General features: G+C 32.9%; 1 protein-coding gene across 2 annotated transcripts in view; it reads left to right on the forward strand.

Annotated features, from left to right (window-relative positions):
• Nucleotides 1-24604, forward strand: part of LOC123708024 (protein goliath-like) — a 53473-nt gene extending 28869 nt beyond the window's left edge. Inside the window, exons 2-12 of one of the 2 annotated variants that reach the window (XM_045658466.1) lie at nucleotides 64-547; nucleotides 9512-9709; nucleotides 11705-11804; nucleotides 16144-16276; nucleotides 16886-17003; nucleotides 17428-17499; nucleotides 18585-18667; nucleotides 19111-19207; nucleotides 19985-20092; nucleotides 21436-21527; nucleotides 22035-24604. In XM_045658466.1, the coding sequence (XP_045514422.1) occupies nucleotides 314-547; nucleotides 9512-9709; nucleotides 11705-11804; nucleotides 16144-16276; nucleotides 16886-17003; nucleotides 17428-17499; nucleotides 18585-18667; nucleotides 19111-19207; nucleotides 19985-20092; nucleotides 21436-21527; nucleotides 22035-22113 (1314 nt within the window). In that variant the 5' untranslated portion in view covers nucleotides 64-313 and the 3' untranslated portion in view covers nucleotides 22114-24604. The remainder of the gene's footprint in view (nucleotides 1-63; nucleotides 548-9511; nucleotides 9710-11704; nucleotides 11805-16143; nucleotides 16277-16885; nucleotides 17004-17427; nucleotides 17500-18584; nucleotides 18668-19110; nucleotides 19208-19984; nucleotides 20093-21435; nucleotides 21528-22034) is intronic. The other variant, XM_045658475.1, reaches the window with a different exon arrangement.
• Nucleotides 24605-26027: the final 1423 nt, after the last annotated feature.

The following is a 26027-nucleotide window of genomic DNA, read 5'->3' on the forward strand; positions in this document are numbered from 1 at the left end:
TTCCCATATTTCTAGCACAGCTACATTTCGTGAACTTTTCTGATGACGTTTTCATTGTTTCAGGTCCCGGCTGTGGTGAAGTACCTCGCCGGTTATGGAGCAGCTGTTGATTTTCCTGTAATGACATCCTAACACAACCAATGCGAGAGGCTGCGTCCACGACGATAACTCTCGCATACAATTAACGTTATCGTATAGTGCCGTTCTGATAACTTAATAATCAAACGCAAGTCGCGCAGGTTGCACGTATTCATCGGCGTTCGGCGGCCCAGTGTTAGTGTCAGTGATTTGAAAATCGAATGTGCATTTAAAAATGCGTGTCGGAAATCTGTGGTCAGGCCTGGCTGTCAGCTGGATAGTGACGTTTGTTCAGTGTCATACGGCGGGAAGCGAATTGGAATCAACGAGATACGGTCCAGCCGAAGAGAGATATGGTAGTGATACATATACCATAGCGAATATAAATATAACATATGAGGATGAGCATGGCGAAATGTTTACAGATACATCTGAGGTGAGAAAGAAACACTACGTACTGCATTATTCCGTGAGTAACATAGATCTAACGTTTTGTATGTCAGCTATAGTTAGTTTACTAATCAACAACGCCTTAAGGGCTTTTCAGGATATGTCCCAAGATAACAATGCTGGGACATATCCCGAAATCCTTGTTGGTGATATTATTTTTAATGCATGTAACTTTCCAATGGGACATTATGCAGTCACAGACAAACAACTGTTGCATCTTAAGGAATCGAACCAAGGGTTTAAGAGTTTATATACAATGTGTGTCATGAACCAACATGTGTAAATAATGCCCCCAAGTGGTAAACTTGTTTATTAGATGTATATTGTTTTAAATCTGTAATGTTCTTAATCTATAGTTTTAAATAATTTCTTGTTTTATCCTATTCTGAAAGTTACATATACCCAGAACTAGAGTTTGACCCACAGCAATACGTACAAGAAAGTCATCATAAAATTATGTATCCGTCAGATATTAGCAGTAAAAATAATGTCAACCTACAATATTCTTTGTGATTTGGACCCCTAATCTTTGGGATAAGCCAACATCCAAATCGTGTCGCTAATCTCTTAAGTTTCTATTATTGTAATTATTGTGATGAACAACAGTATTCAATCAAGATGAACATGACAACAATGAACAACAGTATTTCAGTTAAATCAACATTTTGTTTAACCCCAACAAAAGGATAAGAAATCGATTTTTTTTGATTAGATGTTTACGGATCGCTCTGAAATGAACCCTCTATTTAATTTGTATTTGTGATTCCTACAATTGTTTACAGAGTGTAACGTAACCGTGCCATACAATTAAAAATAAATTACGTAATTTATCCTCAATATTAAAGGAGTATTTCAAAAATTTGATAATTTCAAGGTGTTACAAAATTATCAATAACATTATTCGGTACTTAACAAGATATTTTAATCGAAGGATTTTCTTTCACTTTCCATTGACGTCACTCAGATATTTCTGAAATAAGCTTTTATTATTTGTTAGTAACAGTAAGGAAAGGTCTAAGATATTCATAGAAACATGACATAACTAGCATGCTTCTGTTTTGTAGTAGAATTTGCTTGTATTTACGCGCTCCGCATCTTTTATGTACTTTTCTATCTCTGTACCTAAATAACTTGTTTCAATTCCCATAATTTAGTAAGATTGATAAGTTTTCTAGGGAAATATCTATATTTATCAGCTTGTGGTTGTAGTAAATGTTTCTTTACCGATCGTCGCTATAATATATTTATTGTAGAAATTCTTTGGAGTTACCTTAAAATGTATGTTTTTCGATTGTGCCCTAATTTGATAATCATTTAAATGTAAATGATATGACCGTTAGTCACAGTTCGCGAAATAAATTATGAATAAGTCATTGTTGGATTGGTGAAACATTGTTAACAGGAAAAATTACTATAGTCTGGATTGACGTACGAAAAAATATTTTGAATAGGTCTATTATTAAAATAAAATATTTGCAACGAAAGTGCATTTAAGTAGATTTTGTGCTAGACTAGTTTGTTATGCGAGAAGATATCTAAGACAGTATATATAGTATATACTCCAAGAATGGACATTTTCTACACTCGATTTCTGCGAATTAACTGGCCAATATAGTTTTCGGAATTAATAATAATAATAATTTATTTGCAAGAAAATTAGGGTGGTACTAAACTTCGCATGTTCTGCCAGATTGTGCAAATTTGTCTGATTTTTTTACATAGAAGTTATGTACATACCTATTACATTACATTATGTATTCTATAATTATAGTCAATTCCTATATTATTTTATCACTACATCATCACATTTTTAAAATATATTATAACAATATCAAGTTAATATTAATTATAAAGTTTCACTAAATAAATAATATTATTTTTCCAAAATTATATACTCCATATTAACTCGATTAAAAAAAAACCTTGATTGCCATATAAAAACCTATCCCATATGCCATGCCATATATAACCTATAATATACAAGCATTCCGACAGGTTTTTCCTAACATTCACTATCAATATCATGTATCTAACGGGTCATACGGTAAAGGGCTTCGTATATCAGCTTTGTTGTACCAGCTTGCTTTCTCCAGTAACTTGTTTCATAATGTCTGGGAACCAATACCACGAATGTATTCAAACTTTGTATTTATTACATAATATATAGATGTTTAAGTTAAAGATAATATCTATAACTCGAACCTAAATACGCGAATATTTCACGAATAAGAAATTATCTCGAATTATTTAGACTTTGTAACTCGAACAAAATCTAAGTATATCATCAATACTCTATTGAGATGATAAGATGGATATCTCTACTATATTGATATTTATACTCTACAGTTTACTTCATTAATATGTAAAAAATATACAAAACTTAAGTTGAATTTTTCAAATTCGACTCTTCAAATCGAAAAATACTCTGTTTAGAAATCGCGCCTTTGTAAGTAGAAATTTCAGTCGTTAAATCATGTATCTCGAAGTTCTTGTTAAGTTGAAAACTCGTTAACTTGATTTTTTGCATTTGCCTTCAAATTCGAGTTATAGAGTTTCCACTGTATAAGTGAATGGGGATCAAATAATTTTTTTAAAAATTTCATATGTAATAACTGCGCCATTTTCCTATCCGTCGATAAATATGGTGCCTGGGTGGAAAATGTAAAAACTAAAAAAGTAGGTACTAAGTTTTGATTCCGATTCCAGTGATTCTGCATTGAAAAAAAGTTTAATAAAACAGATGCTCTATGTCCTGTAAAGGACTTATTACGTTAAACCATTTCGGATTAGTATATTCTTAAAAGGGCTGTAAGCCCACTGGCATCTCAATGCCTTGTCCATGTATCACTGCCCCCTTTTAATAAAAAACCCATACCTAAATTACATTTAGACAATAGCAGAATAGTCACAATATAGGTTAATGATGTTTTTAGGGCACTCGTTTTATTAATTCCCGAGTGCAGTGGCCGTGCTCAATCGCTTCATTGGCTCTCTGCCATTGTCTTACGGTGACCTAAGGTCGATTCTACTTAAAGTAGAAGAGTTTTACAGAGTATATGCGTCAATATACTCTGCTATTGGATTTGGATTTTTGTTATTATGTAATTTAATACATTACTCGTAAATACCTATATACTCCTATATTATTATGTATAGACGGCTAGATTTTTTCTCTTATAGTAAATCTATGTTTTTGGTACATAAGTAACTTGTAATTAAAAATGTTTTACAAGTAAATGACTAGACTTAAAGAGTTATAATTCAATTAAGTTAAGATAAAGTCCTAATGTCCCCCAGGTGGGGCAAATGGGGTATCCAGGGTAGAACATTAGTCGGTCTTGGGAAACTCAAAAACGTAAAAAATTGAAAAAAAAATTCCTTAAAAAATTTCTTATTCAAAGGTTGTAGGTTCGAACCCCGGCTGTGCATTAATGGTGATTTTGTCTATGTGTGCACAGCATATTAACACTGGCTCGTAGGGTAAAGGGAATCATCGTGAGGATACCGGCTTTAGACTCAAAAAGTCGACGTGTGTTTGGCACAGAAGGCTGATCACCTACTTGCCTATTAGAGAATGATCACGAAACGGATAAACAAATCTGAGGCCCAGAGCCAGAAGGTTGTAGGGCCACTGTTTTTTAATGAATGCAAACTGGTTATCTTATATTATAAAAGTTATGCTGCGTCATAGCATATTATATATGAAAGTAGGCGTACGTGACTCAATGTCAATGTAGAGACAGAAATACACACTAGTCATAGTACTGAATTAAACACACTTAGTTCATCCCGAACGCTTTTAATACTCAATTTGTAAACAAGGAAATATTAAATCGTTTGACAATCTTTGATTAATGATATATATGATATGTATAATTGATAACATGCAAAAACTGTGAGTCTGTTCTATAAAAGATTATCCAATTAAACATCCCGTTCATGTAATCTGTCTAATTAGTTAAAAATAGTGATTTTTATAAATTAATATTATTACATAAAATCTCATAACTACACGATGTTTTATTCCCAAATTGTACTTTCTTATTTATATGTAATATGTAAATCAAAATGATTTTTTTTGGTCAAATTATTTACCAGTTTATCGGGTTGATTTGAAAAATACTAATACTACTTAAGTCCTACAAAGTTATCCACTATCTCTAAAGTGCGACATCTAAACAAAAAAATAATCGTTGCGCTTGGACTTCATACCTTTTAAAAGCAATCCTGACGTTTTGTACGCAATTTACAAGAAACGCAGTGCTGGTGTAACCGTGTCACTAAAACTTAATATTGAAGGAATCGCAATCTCTGCCGATATTAAAGGCACTCTCCTTTAATACCTTATTCTTATTTATTTATTAATTAACCTTGAATATATCCTCAAAGATCATATTTTATAATTCTCTCCAACAAATACAAGTTTTATTATAAATTTTTCAATACGAAAATTAGACGAAGCGAGGTTGATTGGAAGAGTGACTTATGACTTTCAATAATAATATTTTTTGTTCACCCTTTGGCACCGATCTTAGTAAAGCTAATAATTGAATATTATGCCAACGGTATCAAATTATAGCACACATTTTAATCGAATTGTTTGCGTTCAACTAAATTGTTGATACGCGCGCCGGCCGCTAATAATAAACATCGAATAACAATTCAATATAAACTTTATTACCATTGTATGACGACTATTTTCGCATATAATACAAAATATTGTTCTATATTGTGTTTCCGCGCATGATTCACACTTGTGCCCTGCACTATAATGACCTTAGAGTTCATTATGCTGGTTTAATTGGTTTTAAATGTAAACTAAAAAATTGTTTAAATTTATAATTATACGTTGTTGTGACGAGCTGTGTATGAAATGTATGCCTAATTAACACTCCCTTTGTAAAAGAAAATCGTGATAAAACATGAAGGAAATTAATAAGATTCAAAGCCGAGATTATTTGACGGCGGGCGTACTTAGCGCTAAGTCTGACTTCCGTACGTCAGAAAAGGATTGGACTTTGACATACAGGAGTCACAGTTCGCGGTATGTTTCGTTTATCAAACCTCAAATGTAGGGCAAAGAACGAGGGCTTGTAAGGCTTGTGTGTATTTTACCACTAGATATATTTAAAACTGTTTTATGTTTTGCATACAAATATAAAATAATGTTTCGTTTAATTTCGTTAAATTGTCTATGGAATTATTTCTAGAAGTACCTAATGCGTTAATTGATCTACCATTACAATGAAAATTACAATTAACAAAAGCATTTGATACCTGCAAATTATACGAGAATTATCGTTATACGGTGTTTTTTACAATTCGGATAAAAACAAAGTGACGTCACCCGCCATAAGGAAGCGGAAATGCGTTTAAATGTCGTTAGCTACGAGCCTATTTTTCTGATCAAATTCCGATTTTGTATAGTATAAGTAAGTTGTATTAACAGAACCATTTTTCTTTTATCCTATTATTCATATGCCTCTGTTACTTTAAAAGCCATAGCGATGGTCATCTCGACTTCAATGTTGAGTATTTGTAATCAATCATCGCTATATTTTAGGGATGTAAGAACTATATGCATCGGATATAGGTATAGGAATTACCTACATGGAGTAAAAGCTTGGCAACTCATCCTCCACCTCTCCATTGTAAGATAGGCGCGATACAATAAAATCTTTACACTTAAATTAATAATAGATTCGTGCACAAACAAAAGTTTTTATTTGTTCTATTCGTAATATATTAGAATTAAGATTGAAGACGAACAAGAAAGCCTGCTATGTTTGAAAACAAAAGAAATATTAAAAAAATCGCCTGACTGAGGGAGGGGCAACTCCCGCGTTTACCAAAATAAAGAGCTCTGGCGCTACAGACCTCCGATTTCTTTTTTTTATTTAGAGAGAATACATTTTTTCTAATAGGCAAGTAAATGATCAGCCATCTGACACACCGTTGGGTCTATGCCAATTTCCTCACGATCTTTTTCACTACTAGCGAATATTAAATACGTACAAAAGAAAAAAATATTGACCGCCGGAGTTAGAACCTTCGTCCTCAGGGATGAGAACGCCATTACAACACTGAGTTCGTGTTCCTTCTCTTCTATAAAGAAGCGTTTTTGATAATATTCATTTTGTTTTATTATAAATCTTTAGGTTTGCTTTAAGTGATGATAAAATATCTAGTTTTATTAACCGCATAAATTAGCTTTATTAGCAAAATTACCAATATTGTTACACGCGCGTGATTTACGTAACATTGTTTAAGATCGGCGTACGCGCAACTGCTTAACAAACACAAATGTTTGGTATAAGCCCATTAGGTGTTTGAAAATATTTTCTATTGTTCTATTGGGTATTTCTCTATTGGAGTTAACCGTACTATATAGGTTTGTAAAAATAAAACTATAGAAAATCTCGTATCGGCAAATTAGTAAATAGAGCATCAGCATTGATTGCTCAGTCTTTCACGGTCCGCTTCACAAGACAGTTTCCTTTTCGAAATGGCGAAGTGTGGAATCTACTCCCGGTGGTGATATAAGACCTCCAATTGTTTAAGGAAAGAGTATGCTCTTCCCTCAAACGCTAGCAATGTACCCGCTGTAATGAGATTCCATGGGCTGCGGTGACTGCTCTTTTTGGGCGTCCCGTAGGCAGTTTCGCCGCCATACTATGAAAAAATTGGATAAATATTTTAAATTTATTTTGAACAAGCGTGTGTATGAATAGTACATCTGTGTAGAAACTTCCTGTCACCGAAGTGAGGCATGAGGCAACCATATTGCAATGTTTGTAGTACATTATTTAAAGAAGTAAGTCCTCTGTGCCTTCCATTATACGACAATTATACGCTGGGAATCGATTTCATGGCCCCTCAAAGTAACAATTTTGAGTTTGTTTCACTAGTTATATAATCAAATAATTCAAATAAATCTGTGGCACTAAAACCAAGACAATTAGGTCTGGGCCTCAGATTTCTGTATCTGTTTCATGATCATTCGTCAATTTAATAGGCAAGTAAGTGCCTGACGCACGCCGTCAAGTTTTTGGATCTAAGACAAGTCGGTTTTCTCACGATGATTTTTTTCAACGTTCGAGCGAATGTTTAATGCGCACATAGAAAGCAAGTCAATTGCTGCACAGCCGGGGATCGAACCTACGACCTCAGGGATGAGAGTCGGCAGAATCGCTGAAGCCACTAGGCCAACACGGCTCTATGTAGTCTTTATAGTCTCATAATGGAAGTACAACCCGCAATAATTGTTTCAGTGTCACCTAGAGGGCCTCCAGGCTTGTTGCTAAGTAAGCCACGAAGGTTTAGCTATTATATAAAAAAAACATTCACGATAATAGGCTTTATTTCCAATGAGTTCTAGTTTAGCATTTGTTATTTCAGTACAATGAAAGTAGTGTGCCTTGACTCCTTAAAGCACTTGTCAGCGAAATATGCTCTTGGCCTGCATTTGAAGATGACTTCTTTTTGAATTAGGCAAGGGAAAATAAATAAAGAATGGAACTCTTACAACTATGTTGCAGTTTCTTTGGCGAGTTAGATAGTGTTTTGTTTTGTGAAAAGAAAGCTATTCACTTGTTTCGTTTTAAGAGAATGACCGGTTGGGAAACAGGACAAAATCTAAATATGGAGATATTTCTACTTGCTGGACGTCACTTTAATATTGTAATTTGAGAATTTGAATTGTGGTGACATAGATGTCAGTTTTATCTGAACTTAACTACTCAATTCAAAAAATCATTTATTCATATAGATAACACAATGTACACAATATGTAAAAAAGAAATGTATATGAAATGCTTCCAATTTCATATTTACTGCCAGTTCTCAAATCAAGGGCGTAGAACGGAAGAGAAGAAGTACTAGATATATATAAATTGATCAACTTCATCCTACTGATGTAGCCTCAAAAAAAATAGTATAAAAAGCGTAATACTAAAAGATACAAAAACTGTACTTTTAATTCTATTACCTACGCTATATAATATCATGTTATGTAATGTTATGTACATGATTATACGTTTACTATTGTTGTATAGTTGTTTCTTTGCGTGACAGTTGTCGAAGCTGGCCATATAGAGATTGTTGTGCGTTGAATACACAATTTCCAAGGTCTAAACGCACCGAAAGGAGGTCCAATGGAAAAATTATTTACACAATTAAATAATCATACACTGTTAAATGTATAATTGTATAGTTAATAGATTAACTTCTTATTAGATAGATTAACGCACATACTTCGATTACTTACATAGATTTGTAAAAAACGTCACTACAACAAAAATGTATAGATATTTTTGTTGTGTATGAATATATAAGAATAGGAATAGGAAGGAAGTAGCTATGCCTTACCTGCGCATAATACACATACATACGTTTTATACACATATCTTATACACATAAATTATGTGTATAAAATAAGGTCCCGCAACACAAGCGTCGGGAAGATCAAGATATTTAATACGACAACTACTATAAAACTATCCATGACTTTGTTTTCCTAGTTTTGGAAATGTTAGCCCGCTTAATTGATAAGCACTGTTAAAGTGTGCTAATGCGTCTTAGGACAAAGTCCTTAATCTAATAAACAAACAAAATAAAATTCGTTTTATAATGTACCAAAAGAATTAAAAAATCTTCCAACTTTTTTAAAAATACACCAAGGAAAAAGTGTATTATTCAATAAATTTTTATTTACGTGAGACACTGTAGTCGATATAAATTTAATAACGCTTAATATATGTACGATACAAATCATATGACTAATAATGTAAAATTTTAAAGATAAATTTGCGCGCCATTGTGTGGCAGAATATGCGAACTTACTATTGCACCACCTTACACATTTTTGTACCATATTCTTGCAATAAATTATTATTATTATTACCTGTACCTTAGCTTATTATATCTTCGACTCCTGCAACCTGAGAATAAACCATATATTTACACAAAGTTTCCATCCTTTCAGTCCGGGAAGTACGGCGAGGGGATAGTCAGCAATGCCCATGGCATAGCCGTGCACGTTCGTGGTAGGGGTCCACAGGGGGCCCACGACCACACGGGCTGTCAGCCTCCTCTGATCTCGACGGCTGCTCCCACGCGTCCGCTCCCAACTGAGCCTTGGATCGCCGTCATTCGCCGAGGCAGTTGCAATTTTGAGATCAAGGTAAAGACTTTCATGTTGTTATGGAAGATTAAATTAGTTGTCTGCAATGAGACATTATCATGGAAATTGTATAAATGCAATAACATGCATGTTATTGAAGGCTGTTCTTGTGTTTTTTTTATTTATTTTAGCCTTATTGGCTTAAACCTTAATCTTTTTTCTTAAATATTTTAAGAATTTGTGTATTCAGCTGATTTTGGCATTGGTATTTGGGTATTAAAGTAATTAATATTTTTCAAAACCGTATTTGAATCCTATTCGTGGCTTTGATATTGCTTATCATGTTTTATATTAAATACGTTAATGTGAATCTGAAATCGGTGACCAACGTGTTGGACTGACCAGATCAAGTCTGCCGTAAGAGGTTCACTCAATGAGTGTAGCAGGATGACCTCTAATAGGCAACGATGGCGAAACATCGTGAAGCGCTTCACATCTGCCCCTTCTAATACCACTATTACATATTACATAGCGAATACGATCGCTTTGTCAAGAGTGTACCGGATAAGATGAAGAAGAATCTGAAATCTAAAAAAACGAGCTCAGTTATTTATATTTCCCGTTATTCAAGGCAATTGACAAAATCTATATACCTAATGATAAAGATTATACAAGACTTTCTACGTACATTTTGGTGCCTGATTTTGATAGGTTTATTTATGTGATGTATAAAAGGAAACAATTCATAAATAATACCTAAGCATTTGCCATATCATACTGTTGGTACAGACTGATTTTTCAAGAGTTGGGTATGGGATAATGTAATCGTTAATGTTTGACAATATCTAAAGCAAAAATGATTGGCTGCATGAAACATCACGGCATCCGGAATTAGATTTGTAACGTATTTGTTTCCATGGTTACGACGTTATTTCCATATACAAAAAATAATGGCAACAAATTTTCCTTACTTTTATTTATACATATCTTTATATATATACGCGGCAGGTTGTTAGATAAAATTTGCAGTTTGATCTTACTTAAAATATAGGATAGCAGATATATAATTCTACTGTACGTGTGTATGACGCTGAACTTCTTCAACGTCTGGACGGATTTGAATGTTTTTTTTTGTATGCGTTTGGATGGAGCCTGGATGGTTTAGATTCACAAATCAGCCCGGCAGATGCAAGCGGTACTTTCATACTACCATAAATATGTTTCCTTATTTCATATGTAAGAGACTACTATAGATACATGGAATAAAAATTAACACCACTGAGCAATTTACATTCGGTTTATGGATAATATCTTACCATACAATGTTTACTTCAATAATTAAAGCATTTTGCACGTTGTAAATGTCGTGATGTAGGTAACGAAACAGGAAAATTAACATGTTATAAAAATAAATTGCAATTCGCATATAAAAACAGTTAGTAAAAAATACTATTAATTCAGTGACGTTACGTGGAACAATGTTCTTAAATAGAATATTTACCAAAGTATATAAGAAATTTTCCTTTTCTACTTGTAGTACACAAAGACGTCTATCAAGGTTTCTTATGGTAACAGATATAACTATACAGTCAAAACCGTTTACGATATCATCGGTAACGTTTATATTCAACTCAAAGTTCCCGGCTGAATTATATTAGAGTGCACCGCTAATAGAAAAAATAACAGATTTTGTTAATGTAGAAAAATGATAAATACATAAGTATATTAATAACACATTCAACAATAAGTATTTAGATACTTAATAACAACGTCATCAGCTGTTATGAGTAGTCCCTTCGATGTCTTTATAATAGATTTTGACTGAATATCTAAAGAATCTAGCTAAATATAATGCCTGACAATTTAACAAATGATTTAAGAAAACAAAAAGCATTGAAATGCCTGTTTTTAGATTTTGAATCCATTGTTATTGTATTAAAATCTAATCCAAATGGATAGATTATGATTTACACGCTCTTAGTTCCGGTCCGGGCGCACTAAGCGATTGACAATTCAAATGATTATTTGAATTAAATTACTTGACTCTCCTTTCAGGTGCAGAACGCTTGGAAGGCGAATGCGTCGGCGGTTCTCATATATAACGACAGAGACACACCGATGTTGGAAAAAATGAAATTATCCACTGACAATGGGCGTGAGTACGGATTCTTTACATCTAGTTAGTGTAATCTTAATCTATATTATCTAATGTGAGTTTAGTAATGTTATCTTAATTAAATAAACTGTTATGTAAACTAGACGTTTAAATATACAGGTAGTTATTTACAAGGACTCGAAATTTTACTCGAAAGTTTTTTCTAAAAAAAGATTTGTTTTTCCTGTCTTGTACTGCTCATATCATAATATTTTGTTAACTTTTGTATTGATTCATTAGTGAGTTAAGAAGTTGGGCACGAATAAAAAAAGACGGAAGTTCCTGTATCTATTTCTTCATAATTGGTTTTATCTATAAGGCAAGTAGTCCACACAATTCTTCTCTGTACGAACAACTGTTAAAGGTACATAGACATAAAAGTTCATTAGTGCACACTGCATAGTGAGGCTTCGACCTAGGATCTCTGACATGAATCTCGCACACTGAAGCCATCAACATTACTCACAATTTCTATTGTTTTTTTCTATATAAGTTTATATTATTTTATTATGCTGATGACTGATAAGTATCTATGATAATATATATGTAGGTAGACGCCTGCACCAGTTCCTCATGATTAACGGATAGTACTATCAGGCATTATAAATATAATAATGAATTTAATCTTATTTCGAGGTTTTATATAATATGTACATATAATATGTACTCCATGTACTAAACTCGAATAAATCTGCTCATGGAATATATAATAAGGGAGGCGTAACATGGTAGAAGTGAAGTAAATAAAAATGTTTCTTTTCATTATGAGTACATAATACAAATGCATTACAATGTGTAATGGACACCCTTTAGTTTTATGTAAAAAAATGCCTGTGACAGGGTTCCCAGCTCTTCCATAACCTAGTTAATTATATCTTTTATTTTATTTGTTTTTGTTTTTGATTTTTCAACTGTTTTCAACACGCCTGAGTGCATGAGTATGTGTGTAGGTGCAAATGTGTGAGTCAGTGAGTGAATGAAAGAAGTGTGGCACATATTAGGTCTCAGAAGCATCTCCAACACTGTGTAACGTGTGTCAATAAGCCAGTCCTTTCGTCGTGTTTTAGATTGTAGACGGTGAACGTTTTTTTAGACACTTTACGTTTACTGCAAATTTGGATAGTTGTACAAAACGTTACGAATGCTTTAAACCTGAAGGTTTTAGATTTATTACAATAGTTATTTGCTTGAAACGGAACACTTGGGGACATACTAGGTGTTAACTATGACGTACGTCAAATCCTTGTTGACACACGGGAGTCATACTAAGCCAAGTTACGACTATGAATGTTATATCCTTAGCAAAAACCTACTTTTATACGAGTATATACTTCTCAAATGGAAGATGGGAATTACGAGACAAGTTTGATTTGCATGTTTGCAACATTTATATCGGAATTTTATGAAAATGACAAGTTAATGCTGGTCTCTGATAGCACAATATTTTTGGGTTATCAGGCTTATTTATCTACGTTTTATCATATATGATTAAGTATATTACAGAATTACGTACATAATAAAGATGTAGTGTACGTTAATATGTCTCTATAATAAGCCTTATTGGGAGCTCGCGTAGAAATTCGCAGTGTATAAGTCTAGAAGACGATCCGAACATCAATCAAACTTAAATCTAGTTTCAAGAGCTGTCAAACAATTTTTTCTGTTTCAAGTTTGATATATTTGACATATAAGAATTAGAATTGATCTTAACAATAGTCACCCATTACTATTAAAAGATATAAATTACTTGTGTAATTTCCTTTTCTATAATATAATGCATTGAACTTATACCACATTCAATGCATTATATAAATTACACAAGGGTGGATCCAGGAGCGAGTTAATTTATCACAAATATTAATTAATACTATGAATTCAGAAGATTCTGGATAAAAATAATCCAAATCAATTCTTAAACATATACACACGTTCGAGACATATCCTAGAATGCTTCTTTCTAAATACCTTCGACTATATATCCCCTTTTACACTGAATATGTGTCGATTAAAAAGAAAAGAAAGTTGGTGTCACCAGCAACTCTGACTAGATTTTCAGCGGCCCCTATACTGTCTTGAAGTGACAACAATAAACAAAAATGTTAACAATTAAAAATAACACCTTTTTACAATATTTTCTTTTATTGCCTAAACAAATCCTTTTTTAGAGATAACAACTTATGTCTAACAACTTTTATTTATTAAATAATTTTCATATGTAGAATAATTCGAGGGGAGTATAAATTTTAATGAGTGCATAACGACGATCGATCACAACTTAATCGAATAATAAAATAGAGGTATTTCTAAATTTATCTAGCCAACATGTTCGATCCTAGAATAAGATATTAACCTACATAAGGACGAGTTTAGATCTATATTTAGACTTGTACGATACTATGTAAGAACTGCTCTATGATCCAGTTACTAATGTACTATGGAGTTCCATGAAATTATCGATTTTACAAATACTTCGCAGCGACTAAAGATTGCTTTGGACCTTATAATCGTCTTTTTTAATTAAAAGGTGTTAGGTTAATGCATAAAGTTCGCTAACACTTAGTTAATACTTAGCTTGGCCGACGTGACGGCGGAATTGGTACTGCCGTCGCCATTTTGAAATGTCACGTAATTTTTGGTGCGTACAATCAAATATTATTATCTACCAACATCTAATAAAAATCCAACTGAAATGTATTTATTTTTATTCCTTGCATTATTAAGCACAATGACAAAGTTTTGATTATCGAACGGTTCTGATTGCTAGGTATCTTAAAAGATATTATATTAATAGTACAAGATTTTATATTAAAATAAATACAATGTGATGATGTTAGGACTCATATGTTTTACATTTTTATATTTACTTAATTAGATTTTAAAAATTAATCTAATCATAATCCGTAATGTTGATGTTATAGTGTATCTGAGCTTATCTAGAATTTTCTGTTTACAGATTACCTTAATACATGTATGTTTATATTATTTCTAGATAATTCTATAATTAGGTCATGATTATTATTAATTTATATTTATAATACGAAAAAAGTAATGTCGAACTGAGGGCATAAGGTGAATTGTTGAGACTGAGAAAAAAGCTTAAACATACTTTCACACATGAAAATTTATATGCACTATGTTAAATAAGAGGAAAACGCGAAAGCGAATGCCAAACACCGTATGTGGCCTGTACTAAAACGTTAGTCTGAAATGAACTTTGAAGAAAAAGATTTAATTTCCCACGCCAGTCACCACTCCTTTTGACAACTAAAGGGCGCGTAATTTGACAATTGACACGCGACACCGCCTAAGTGAATAGGGCTTACGAGTAGATTAAGTGCGACCATTGATGTTGATTGCGAAGTAATTAGAATTATTGCGCGTTTCATTCGTGATTCGTGACATCTGCATGTAAAGTGTAAACACGTTTAACCATTATTTTGATAAACGCTAATAATAATTGTAAATGATAGTTTCAAGGTAGTTTATTCATGTGTTATTATCGAAAGTTTTAACAATGTTTTTACTCAGTATGCTGTATTTAAGACCACATTGTTTTATGTATAATGTGATTTATCCAATAAGATTTAAATGTAGTGGTTATGTGTTAATTGAATGGTCAAAATTCACAGTAACCCAGGGACGTTTTGTGTTTTGTTAGTTAGCTAGTTACTGACTTTATTTGTCCGAATATTTTCAACGCTCGACGCTTTACAAAATGGCAGCTTTGGGTCTTAGACATGTATATTTAATACAATTTATAACCGTCATCTCCAAAAGTATGATTACTAAGACTGAACTAGCAACAAGTATATTACGATATTAGTTCTTATCTGAAAAAATTACAAAGCTCATTGCCTCACCCCGAATGGACATACGAAATACGACACTACTGTTGACGCAGCAAACGTGCCTGATAAGCATTCTCCGAGACCTTGGCAATGAAACCCTAGCTCTGATCTCATTAGCCCACCATAAATATGGCATGGGATGAGCTCTTCATATAATGCAATTATGGGGAGTGACTATTTAGCCATAAGGCTGATTAGCAGTTTACCATTAACAATAATTACGTTAAGATCAAATCTATTATGGTCTGTTACCGTATAGTTTTCTGATCCTAATGGCATATTTTTTACATGACTCCTTCAAACTCGCCGGTTAATAATAATAGTGCAATACAACTCTTAAATCATTTATTGGACTAGGGAACATTATGTCAAACAGGTGCTTTAAAAACTTGCGACACAGATCTCTAAGGCATCTGTCAAAATTCATTGATCATAGATGGCAGAGTTAATCGTCTATGAATGTAAGACTCATATGAAGTTTTATATTTCAGGTAACATAAGCGCTATATTTACATACAAGTGGAAAGGAGCGGAAATCACACGGCTGGTGGACAATGGAACTCGAGTTATGATCGCCATCGTACGGGGCCAAACATTTACACATATCAATAATAATATTAATAAGTAAGTATGGTATGAATATGCATTTGATTAACGCACAATAGTGCCGATTTCTATTTGATTTAACACACAAAAAGCTTACTAAATTACTGATTTAATTTTTTTCATTACAGCGCAATTTACAATAAAGAGACGAATGAATTTAAAATAGTGTAGACTGATTGAGTGTTCTTTACAACTGCAAAGGCTTTAATGCTTTCGTTTAATTCGTAAATTAAGATAACCTAAGATATTCGCATCAAGTTACTTACAAAAAGTAATAATAGAAATGGCGGCATTTGACATAAAACCTTTTTAAGTCTGGGGCTCAGATTTTATATTTATTACATGATCATTAAATTTTCCTTATTACATTGATCAGTGGTAGCCAGCAGGTGATCAGCATTCTTTCAAATCTTAGATAAGACTGTTTTACCTCAAGATGTTTTCCTTTCAGTCCTTTGAGCGATTGTTAAATGCGCACATAAAACGTCTATTAGTGAATAGGGGTTCGAAGTTACGGCCTCAGAGAGTCGCATGCTAGCCACAAGGGCAACACTGCCCATTTGATATTAGACATGTGCAAAAACAAACTTCTTGTCTAATGTCTAAATCTTTTAATCTGTGTTTCAGGACTTCAGTGCTTTTCGTCTCGATCTCATTTATCGTGCTGATGGTAATCTCACTGGCGTGGCTGGTCTTCTACTATATACAACGCTTCAGATATATACACGCTAAAGACAGATTATCGGTTAGTATACATAGTTTATTGTGTGTTAAATTGTTAGCACGATACGCAAATTATTGATCATTTGCAATATCGTGATATGATTTATATTGAAACTGTATATATAATGGTCAACGTAGTTATTATCTTTAAATTACACGCATATATATTTTGATTAAATTGAGTCTCCGACGAGATTTTTTGTTGGGATGTATATCTAACTCATCCATATTCAATATTCTTCATAGACTGTGACGTGTGGATGACATGAGTCCTTTTTAAGTAAGGCTAGTTGGATATATCATAATATTAATATGTTAATAGGATTAAGTTCCTTTTGATGTACGAATACGGTTTCCTTAAAATATTTTTTAAAATTATATTTGTACTCTCTTGAGTCGACACAAGTGGGATAACAAATGTTAGTTAGATTGATGTCTTATTTCAGAAGCGACTTTGCTGCGCCGCGAAAAAGGCTCTATCGAAAATACCAGTTAAAAGCCTGAAAACTGAGGACAGGGTGAGTGGTTTAAAAAATACTTATTTATATTTTGTGCAGATCTTTTTTAAATAATTTATGACTAACTATCTTCAAATAAAACGAAGAAAAATTTCGTTATAAGAAAGTTACAATAACTTAAATGGAAACGCTTTTAAGTAAACAAATATAACACGAGATAGTATGTCTATAATAATATATGTATAATCACCACAGGTCGTTAGTAATAAATATCTTACATACGCACTTGGTTTATAAATAATGTATGAATTAACCTCTTACTTTTTGCAACGTTTATAGAACAATGATACCTGCAAACAAAAATCTTAGCAGATATCGTTTAGAAACTGTATATACCTATTTCTTCGGTAAAGTTTAGTTTACTCAAAATCGGTGTAAAACACACATACAAAACAGAATACGCGACACACTACATCTAAACAATTACATTATACAGAAAAGCTAAAAATACACATTGAAACGTAAACACTAAACATAGTTAACAATTATTACCTACTTATACAAAACAATAAAATATTGATCAATATAAAAGAGAAATGTTCAAATTTAAAATCCGCCTATTTATAAAATGGTTGATATTATGACGAGACCAATTTTACAATTATACTCGTTCCGATACGTTATAGATAAATTTCATGATTAAGATCGATCTCGCCCTCTTTAGTATATTATTGTTTTATATAATGATTTCATGTGTATTTTTACCTGAAACAGACCACCAGTTCCACCACCAGACCACCCTTCCACCAGTTTCGCAAACCTATATTCAAGATTTGCAATAAGGTTTAAATTATACATCACGCTTAGTTTTGTATTTATAATTTTTAAGTATTTTGTTTTATTCTTAAAGTTCACTACACTGAATATATATGCTATATCTATATACTACATCACTTCATAATACATGTCAATGGTAAACATAAATTTTATAAAAAAATTTAATACTATAAATAAATACATTAAATGCCTACACTTGAAAATTTTTGCTTATTGTTAAACACAAAATAATAAATAGTCTTTAAGTAATATTTATGAAGTATAAAGCATAATCCCTTTATTTTTAATCTTTTTTTTGTGTATTCCAGGAGGTGCAGGGCGACGGTGAGTGTTGCGCCATTTGTATAGAGCCATACAAAGTGTCTGAAACGTTAAGATCTCTTCCTTGTAGGTGAGTGATGCTTAGAAAACCACATTTCCGTATACGTTTCACTGAACATTATTCACTCACTCTCTATTATCTATGTTTCATTACCTATTGTTTCGTAATTTACAATTTTCGTTTCTTTGTTCTAAGTGTCTTTGAATTGAATTGCAATCTTTTTACGAAAAAACTCCTTCGTCTCTGACTGTCAAATCGTGTTTACGCTGTGATAAAAAGAGACAAATGAATGCAAAATTGAAGCTTTAGTTTGAGTTATTACTACAATCGGAAAATATGACACTATACAGCATTTTGTTTATAGACATTGTGTTGAATATGGATCAGGCATATTTATTTATTTGCTATGCAGAGATGTGAACACAAATTTATTTTACATACCAACTGTTTACATTACATTATGCATTACCTTTAACCTTAATTTAACAATAATATATTTTCTCTACTTCCAGACACGACTTCCACAAGAACTGCATCGATCCTTGGCTACTGGAACACCGCACTTGTCCCATGTGCAAGATGGACATACTCAAGTATTACGGCTTCGTGGTAAGATGTTTTTTTTGTATTTGCTTTTAAGCATGCCTGATTTGGTCATATCTCCGAACCATTGAGGAAACCAGCATGTCTTGGTTTCAAAATGAGCAGTGCGCGCTTGATGTGGAGTTTTTAAAACCACTCACAAACTATATAACGGTATCAAATAAAAATAAACTAAAGTAAAAAAACCTGATATTTTCTTAAAATATTTAAAAACAATTTGAAATAAATATTTGTATTTTCCAATGTAAATGATCTCGTGTCTACTGTAATATGAATATATATTTATGTAATTGAATCACTATATTAAATGGTCGTAAAATACCAATATTATCTTTATTACCAAACATGATACAGAAAAGTAAAACATGGTGTAATCTATATTATCTACTGTATTAATATTTAATTAATTTAAAGCCTATATTATTGGTACCAATATCTTATGTATAATATACATAAAAAAATCAGTGGCGCTACACCCTTTTTAGGTCTGGGCCTCAGATTTCTGTAACTGTTTCATGATCATTTGTTAATCTAATAGGTAAGTAGGTGATCAGCCTTCTGTGCCTGACGCCTTCGACTTTTTGGGTCTAAGGTAAGCCGGTTTCCTCACGATGAGTTCCTTCACCGTTGGAGCGAATGATAAATGAGCACATAGAAAAAAAATCCATTAATGCACAGCCGGTGATCAAACTTACGACCTCAGGGATGAAAGTCGCACGTTGAAGCCACTAGGCCAACACTGCTCTCACGTATAATAAACATACTAATTGAATTTGTTTTCAGTTCACGGGCAGTCAAGAGAGTATTCTGCAGTTGGATGTTGAGGAAGCCAGGAGTCGCGCGCTCAGTCCCGCCATGTCGCCAGCACGGAACAGACATCCGCTCACATTGGTAATTATATTATTATAATTACAAAAAATATATTTAAAGAAAACACTTTTTTACTGGATTGCAGCCATATATTACTCCGGGGAAATAAATACAGATACTGTGACTTTCTCTACAGCTGTGATACTTTTTGACATTCAACACCTTTTGTCTTCAGTCACCGTGACCAGGCACGCTGTAAAGCACGCGAAACGTCGAAAAAAAAATAATTTTTTTTTTAAATAACGTAAAATAATTATGAGTTTATAATAATCCTTAAATGTGTAAAAGCTATGTTAACAATAGACAAAAAATTATATTTACTTATTTTTGTTTACATTTTTAAACTATACTAGCGGACCCGACAGACGTTGTCCTGTCTTAACTATGAATATTGATTTCGAATTGGTATAACTAAAAGTGCTTTATGATATACAACATTCTTTGTTTGTTTTTTCTGGCGTATATAAATAGTTTTGTTGGTATTCCGACATGGCAACAGGCGACATATAACTGGCCATGTGATAAACATGTATTTTCAAGATTAATGCCACAAACAATTAGCGACTGTAATTGTTTCATATGTTTTTTTTTCAATATAATAACTGCGATCGAAGCATTTGTTTTAAACGATATTCATTTTTCTGACATCATCTTTGACGATATTTTCAGCACGCATTCTGTCAATGTTATGTCAAACGCCATAAGGTTACATGAACAAAAGTTGGAATTGTTAAAACGCTATGCTGAAAAAAAAATTGCTATCGTAATAAAAGTCATGATTACTTAATATGGTGGTTAAAAATTCTTAAATTTTCTAATTTTCGCGCTATTTTCTTACTTTTTTCTTTCATAAGAACCGCCTCCTGACAATAAACACAACATGAATTAGCGAAATCGGTCCAGCCGTTCACGCGTGATGCTGTGACCAAGGGAAATAGGGATTCATTTATATATATATAGATTTTTTGTTTTACTTAATATTTGCTATTGAGTTGTTTATGACCGTCTCGTATTACAAAATACAATACGTTTTTGTCAGCGCTAAGTCTGGTCTCTGAAGTCACTTAATTTGTTATTTTGTAATATTTAAATTTCGCGCCTTTGGCTTGAGTTGTCTTTTATGTCAAGTCTGTGTCTCGTTTGCCCTTTTCTCTACACTGTGAAGCGATGTAGCCGATGTATTGATTTTTAAATAAAATAAATTCAAAGTTATCCACTTATAAAACTACTCGTTTCTATAAAATCTTAACAGTTATCTTATTATTTCTTTTTTTAAACATTTTACTCCTAGTTTTTAGAAACATGTAACATATATAACACACTTGAGTCAATGACCTTATTTTTATGGATATTTGGTATTTCAGCTATCATCCGACAACTCGTACGGTGAGGCCCACAGCGAGCGCAGTAGCCGCGCCTCTTCGCCTGACCATCTCGTGCCTCCACACGGACATAGGTATACACATTCTATAGTAAAAGACTATTTTAAATCTGACGCTTTCGGTATCGTCAGAGACGTAGTCCTACATGCTTAGCGTAAATTGAAGACCATTTCGTTTGATACATCTTCATTGATAAAAAAGTAGAAATATTTTAGACTTGTACCAACAACCGTCCCGTATTTTTTGCGAGTTTATATGGTAGTGGTTTTTTGGTAATGGTTGGTAAGGCAAGAGTATGCCGACGTTTGCAAAACACAGTTGGCGCCTTTAAGAGACGTTTTTCACGCTTTATGACTAACAATAAATTATAGAATTGTGTGTGATTTGTTAAATGTTTATACTTTTATTTATCATTAATTGTTGTTGTTTCTTTGTATACTTTTATCTCGTTTGTTTTTTTTTGTAAATAGTCTGTGCAGTTGTTGCAGAAATAAAGATTCTATAACAACAATATCGCAGTTATTGCCGTCATTTCTGGCTATTTTGCTGTCATATTTAGTATAAACATAATCTGTTTTCAGGTCGAATGAAGAGTCGTCAAGCGAAGAACAGGAAGGTTGTTCGCAAGAAGAGCCGAACGCCGGCACTAGCGATGCCTGAGACATCGCCTCAAGTAGTCCCAGACCACATTTGAGATCTCTTAGACCGCCATGATCTAAGACAGTTCGATCTCACGTTTAAGATTATGGCCAGAGATGTCCCATTCCTAGTCTAAACTCCGCATCTGTACTGGGATGAGTCTAAAGTCTAAGCGGAGATCTCAAACTGTGGTCGAAGACTTCCCCGTGCCAAATCCCCCTCCCCTCGCAATCCTGAATGGCTGGAGCTGAGTGCGAAGTGGAGTGAATCTACCATTGGAATCACTGTGTGTGAACATGAGCAACGCGACATCTATTGCGATAAATACGATTTAACAAATAGACGTAAAGCTGCTTTTGCGACGAGTCAAATCCGTATTTTACAAGAAATATTCTGGTTCATGTTGGACGTAATTGATATAAAAATTTCAATATCGGTCGAAGGTTGTGAAATACGGAATTAGTGTTTTATATGGAAAGTAAACCTCCTTTTATACGACAAATGTGTTTCAGTGTCTCTTAAAACAAGCGATTTCAATCATTGCAAAACGGACTAAGAGCTGAGAAAGATCTGTTTCTAGGAAAGTTTTCTGAGACACTGAGGCAATTATATGCAGTTTTAACTTTCTAAGCTATTATCCTTTATAAATGAATTTATTCTAGATATTATCGTGTTATCTTCTATTTTACGACTATTTTTCATTCTTTATCTGTAGGAACAGTTGCGTTATCATCGCATTAACTAAACCTACAAAAAATATTTTTTATCTCTAGCTCTATGTATCGTAGTGTAAAGGATAGCAATATTCATATTTTTCGTCGAGTCTCGTATTGCTAGGCCCGCTTGCATATAATTGTCTGGATACGAAAGTTTCCGTGTGTTCATTTATTTAAGGTTAATACTCAAAAAGGCAAAAAAAAACCAGTGATACGAGTGGTGGATGACAAGTGATATTTTATAAGCACTTTTTAGTTTTAGTGATGTAAACCGCGACTCCGCCTAGGCAACTGGTACCAAATGGATCCAAAATTAGATTGACCAATTTTCTGACCTTAAAATATATTTAAAAAAAATCTAAGGTCAGCAGAGATCCTTCATTTCATTTGAAATATTAAGCCATAGAATTTTGTTTGGTTGATCTCATTGTATCCAGTTAATCACGAAGACTTTAAATGCGTGCGTGCATTATAATAAAAAAAAAACAAAAATATCTTATTTGTCTTACTAAACAACTGTACAAATGTTTAGATATCAAACAACTGGCATCTTTAGACGCGCATTTGGCTTGAATTTCATCTTGTATTTAGTCATAAGTTTTTTTAATATGATTTATTTGACTATTTAAAAATTACTCGATCTATTATGAATTCCCACGCAATGAATTATGTACGGTTGTTTTGTAGGATGTTTGTTTTAATAGGATACAAAAATCTACTAAGAAAGATAGAATTGACAGTTGAATGACAGCTGTCACTTAATTGTCGCGCTTTTGGGACGTTGTTGAAGCAATACGGTGTCATATTTTTCAAAAGTCAATTCTAACTTCCTGCTAATAGATTTCATAATTCTTTGAATTTGTACATTTTTAATGATGGGACAGGACTGCGTCCACGTCGTGATTACCGCTTAGAGATTTGCTTGATTGTGAAGCTCCTTATTTTCGCGGCATTATCTTAGTCTGTGGTAATTTATATTTAAGTGATGGTTGTTGGCCCTTTCATTTGTCATTGTATGATGTCCGTCCATAGAATTAACATTTTAAAAGTTTTTAATAGTTCGCTAGTTTACAGTCTAAAATTCTATTCTAATTATGTTATATACTTCTAAAATCCTTTTTTAAAATCATAAAACGTAAGTATACATTTGCTTCGATATCAGTAATAATAAGTTGTCTTACTACTTTCGGCAAATACCTTAGTAGTGTAAGGGCTTCATTATAAATTCTATATTAATGGGGCCAAACAGCCAACCCGATCTGTTGATCTAGGAACCAGCGGAGACTGCAAAATTATATGGCTCTAATTTAGTTAATACAATCTAGTCTGATTACGCTAGCTGCATCGCTTTCGGAAATAAGACGTGTATGACACACTATAAATTCCATATTTGTCAAACTTGATGATCGCTGTGAAGTTTTCGCGTATTTCATAGAGCAAATGTGTCTTTCGTTGTTAACTTCGCTTTAAATAAATTAGCTATATTCACACCGTTCAAAAAGTTTGACGAGGTCATTTGAATGATCTAATTACACAGTAGTTTTAAACCAAAAGCGATATAGTTAGTTTTATTTATAAGCTTAAAATATATTAAGTTTTGTAAGCATTTAAGTTGTAACATGTACTTTTAAGGTACTTATTCAAAATCCAATGGATTTTATATTAACAAGGAGACTGGTATGTACTTTACGGTAACTACACATATGGTCTAAAGTTGTATATGTATTTACATTCCCCTCATATTATGTACTCCATGTGTGTACAGAGTGTTAAAATAAAAACCAATACAGTATTGACATTTGGGTTTCATTTAAGAAAACCAGACAATTTACAGAATGAGAGAACTACTTCGTTAGTATATTTTATTTATTTTTGATCAAAACATTTATGAAAGAAAAACGATGCCTAAAAAAATATTTGGAATATTTGATTTTATATGAAATTTTTTACTTTATTTTTTAGAGCTATTTTGAAATAGTTATCTGAGGGCGCCCGCCAAGTCGAGCAAAAAGCAGCACAGCCATGCTTTTCTAGAAGCAGTTGGCTATTTTCGACCTCCTATAACTTGTGGATAAATTAGAACGAAACAACCTAATATAATATTATAATATACAAATTTATTATTTTTTATTTATTCATTTAGGAAACAAAATAGATACATATTTATACAATAAAATAAAAAAAGAGTTAACACATTGGATATATCCACAAAAAGTTACTGATACAAAATAAGATATAAAGCAAAACAATACAAAACATTGTGTTACAATACAATACAAACTGACAGAAGAATGTTATTTAAGTAGACAGTACAACACAAAATTTATAAATCAGGAGAACGACAAACATACTAGTAGCTATAATTAAGAAGAAAGATACAAGGCTTAGGACATTAATAGTTGTTTTAACCTATTCTTAAATGAAACAGTAGAGGAGTGAGAAAAAAGGTCGATATTTGTAGCAGAATCCAAAGTAAAACACGTCCCGTGAAGAGGCTCACGGAACCCAATGTTGGTTCTGGAAATTGGAAGGTTAAAGGTTCTGTGCGAGCGTAGGGATCTGGCAGGAACATTGAATGTAATGAGTTCGAGAAGATCTGAACAAGCTAGTTCATATTTTTCTTATAGTGACACAATCTATCAGATTACGCCTAGTACTCAAAGAAAGTAAATTATATTTTTTTCGTACAGCCTCCAGTTGCGCGATATATGCGCACTCTCACTGCGTCTTATAGAGATGTGTATGTGGTTTTGATTGGATCTGGACCAGGACCTTTATTTGGATCAAGCAAATAGTACTTTTCTGATTTCATCTTCATCGAAATATAAATTATGCATAAGGATCTGAGTCACTGGAAACGCTCTCTTCAACTGTGTACACAGTGTCTCCATCTGAGTCAGTTTGAGGTTTAAATACTGACTGAAAATAATTTGAGAACAACTCAACTATTTCTTTGCGATCGTCGAATGAAAGGCCATGTTTCATTAGTTTAGGGTATCCTAAATTACCTACTTTGTTTTAGAGTAGACGCGTATTTCCACAAATGTTTGATATTTGGTTTTAGCGATAGTTCAATCCCTTCTATATAGCGATTATAACAAAGTTTTATAAGACTTTTAGCACGCGCCATTAGTAATTTCTTTCATTGAAAATAGCTGATGTCATGACAGTTAATCTATTAACAGTACTAAGAATATCTAAAGGCGGGTAATAAGGAAC

Source organism: Pieris brassicae, chromosome 1, assembly GCF_905147105.1.
Source record: "Pieris brassicae chromosome 1, ilPieBrab1.1, whole genome shotgun sequence".
NCBI classification, from domain to species: Eukaryota; Metazoa; Arthropoda; class Insecta; order Lepidoptera; family Pieridae; genus Pieris; species Pieris brassicae.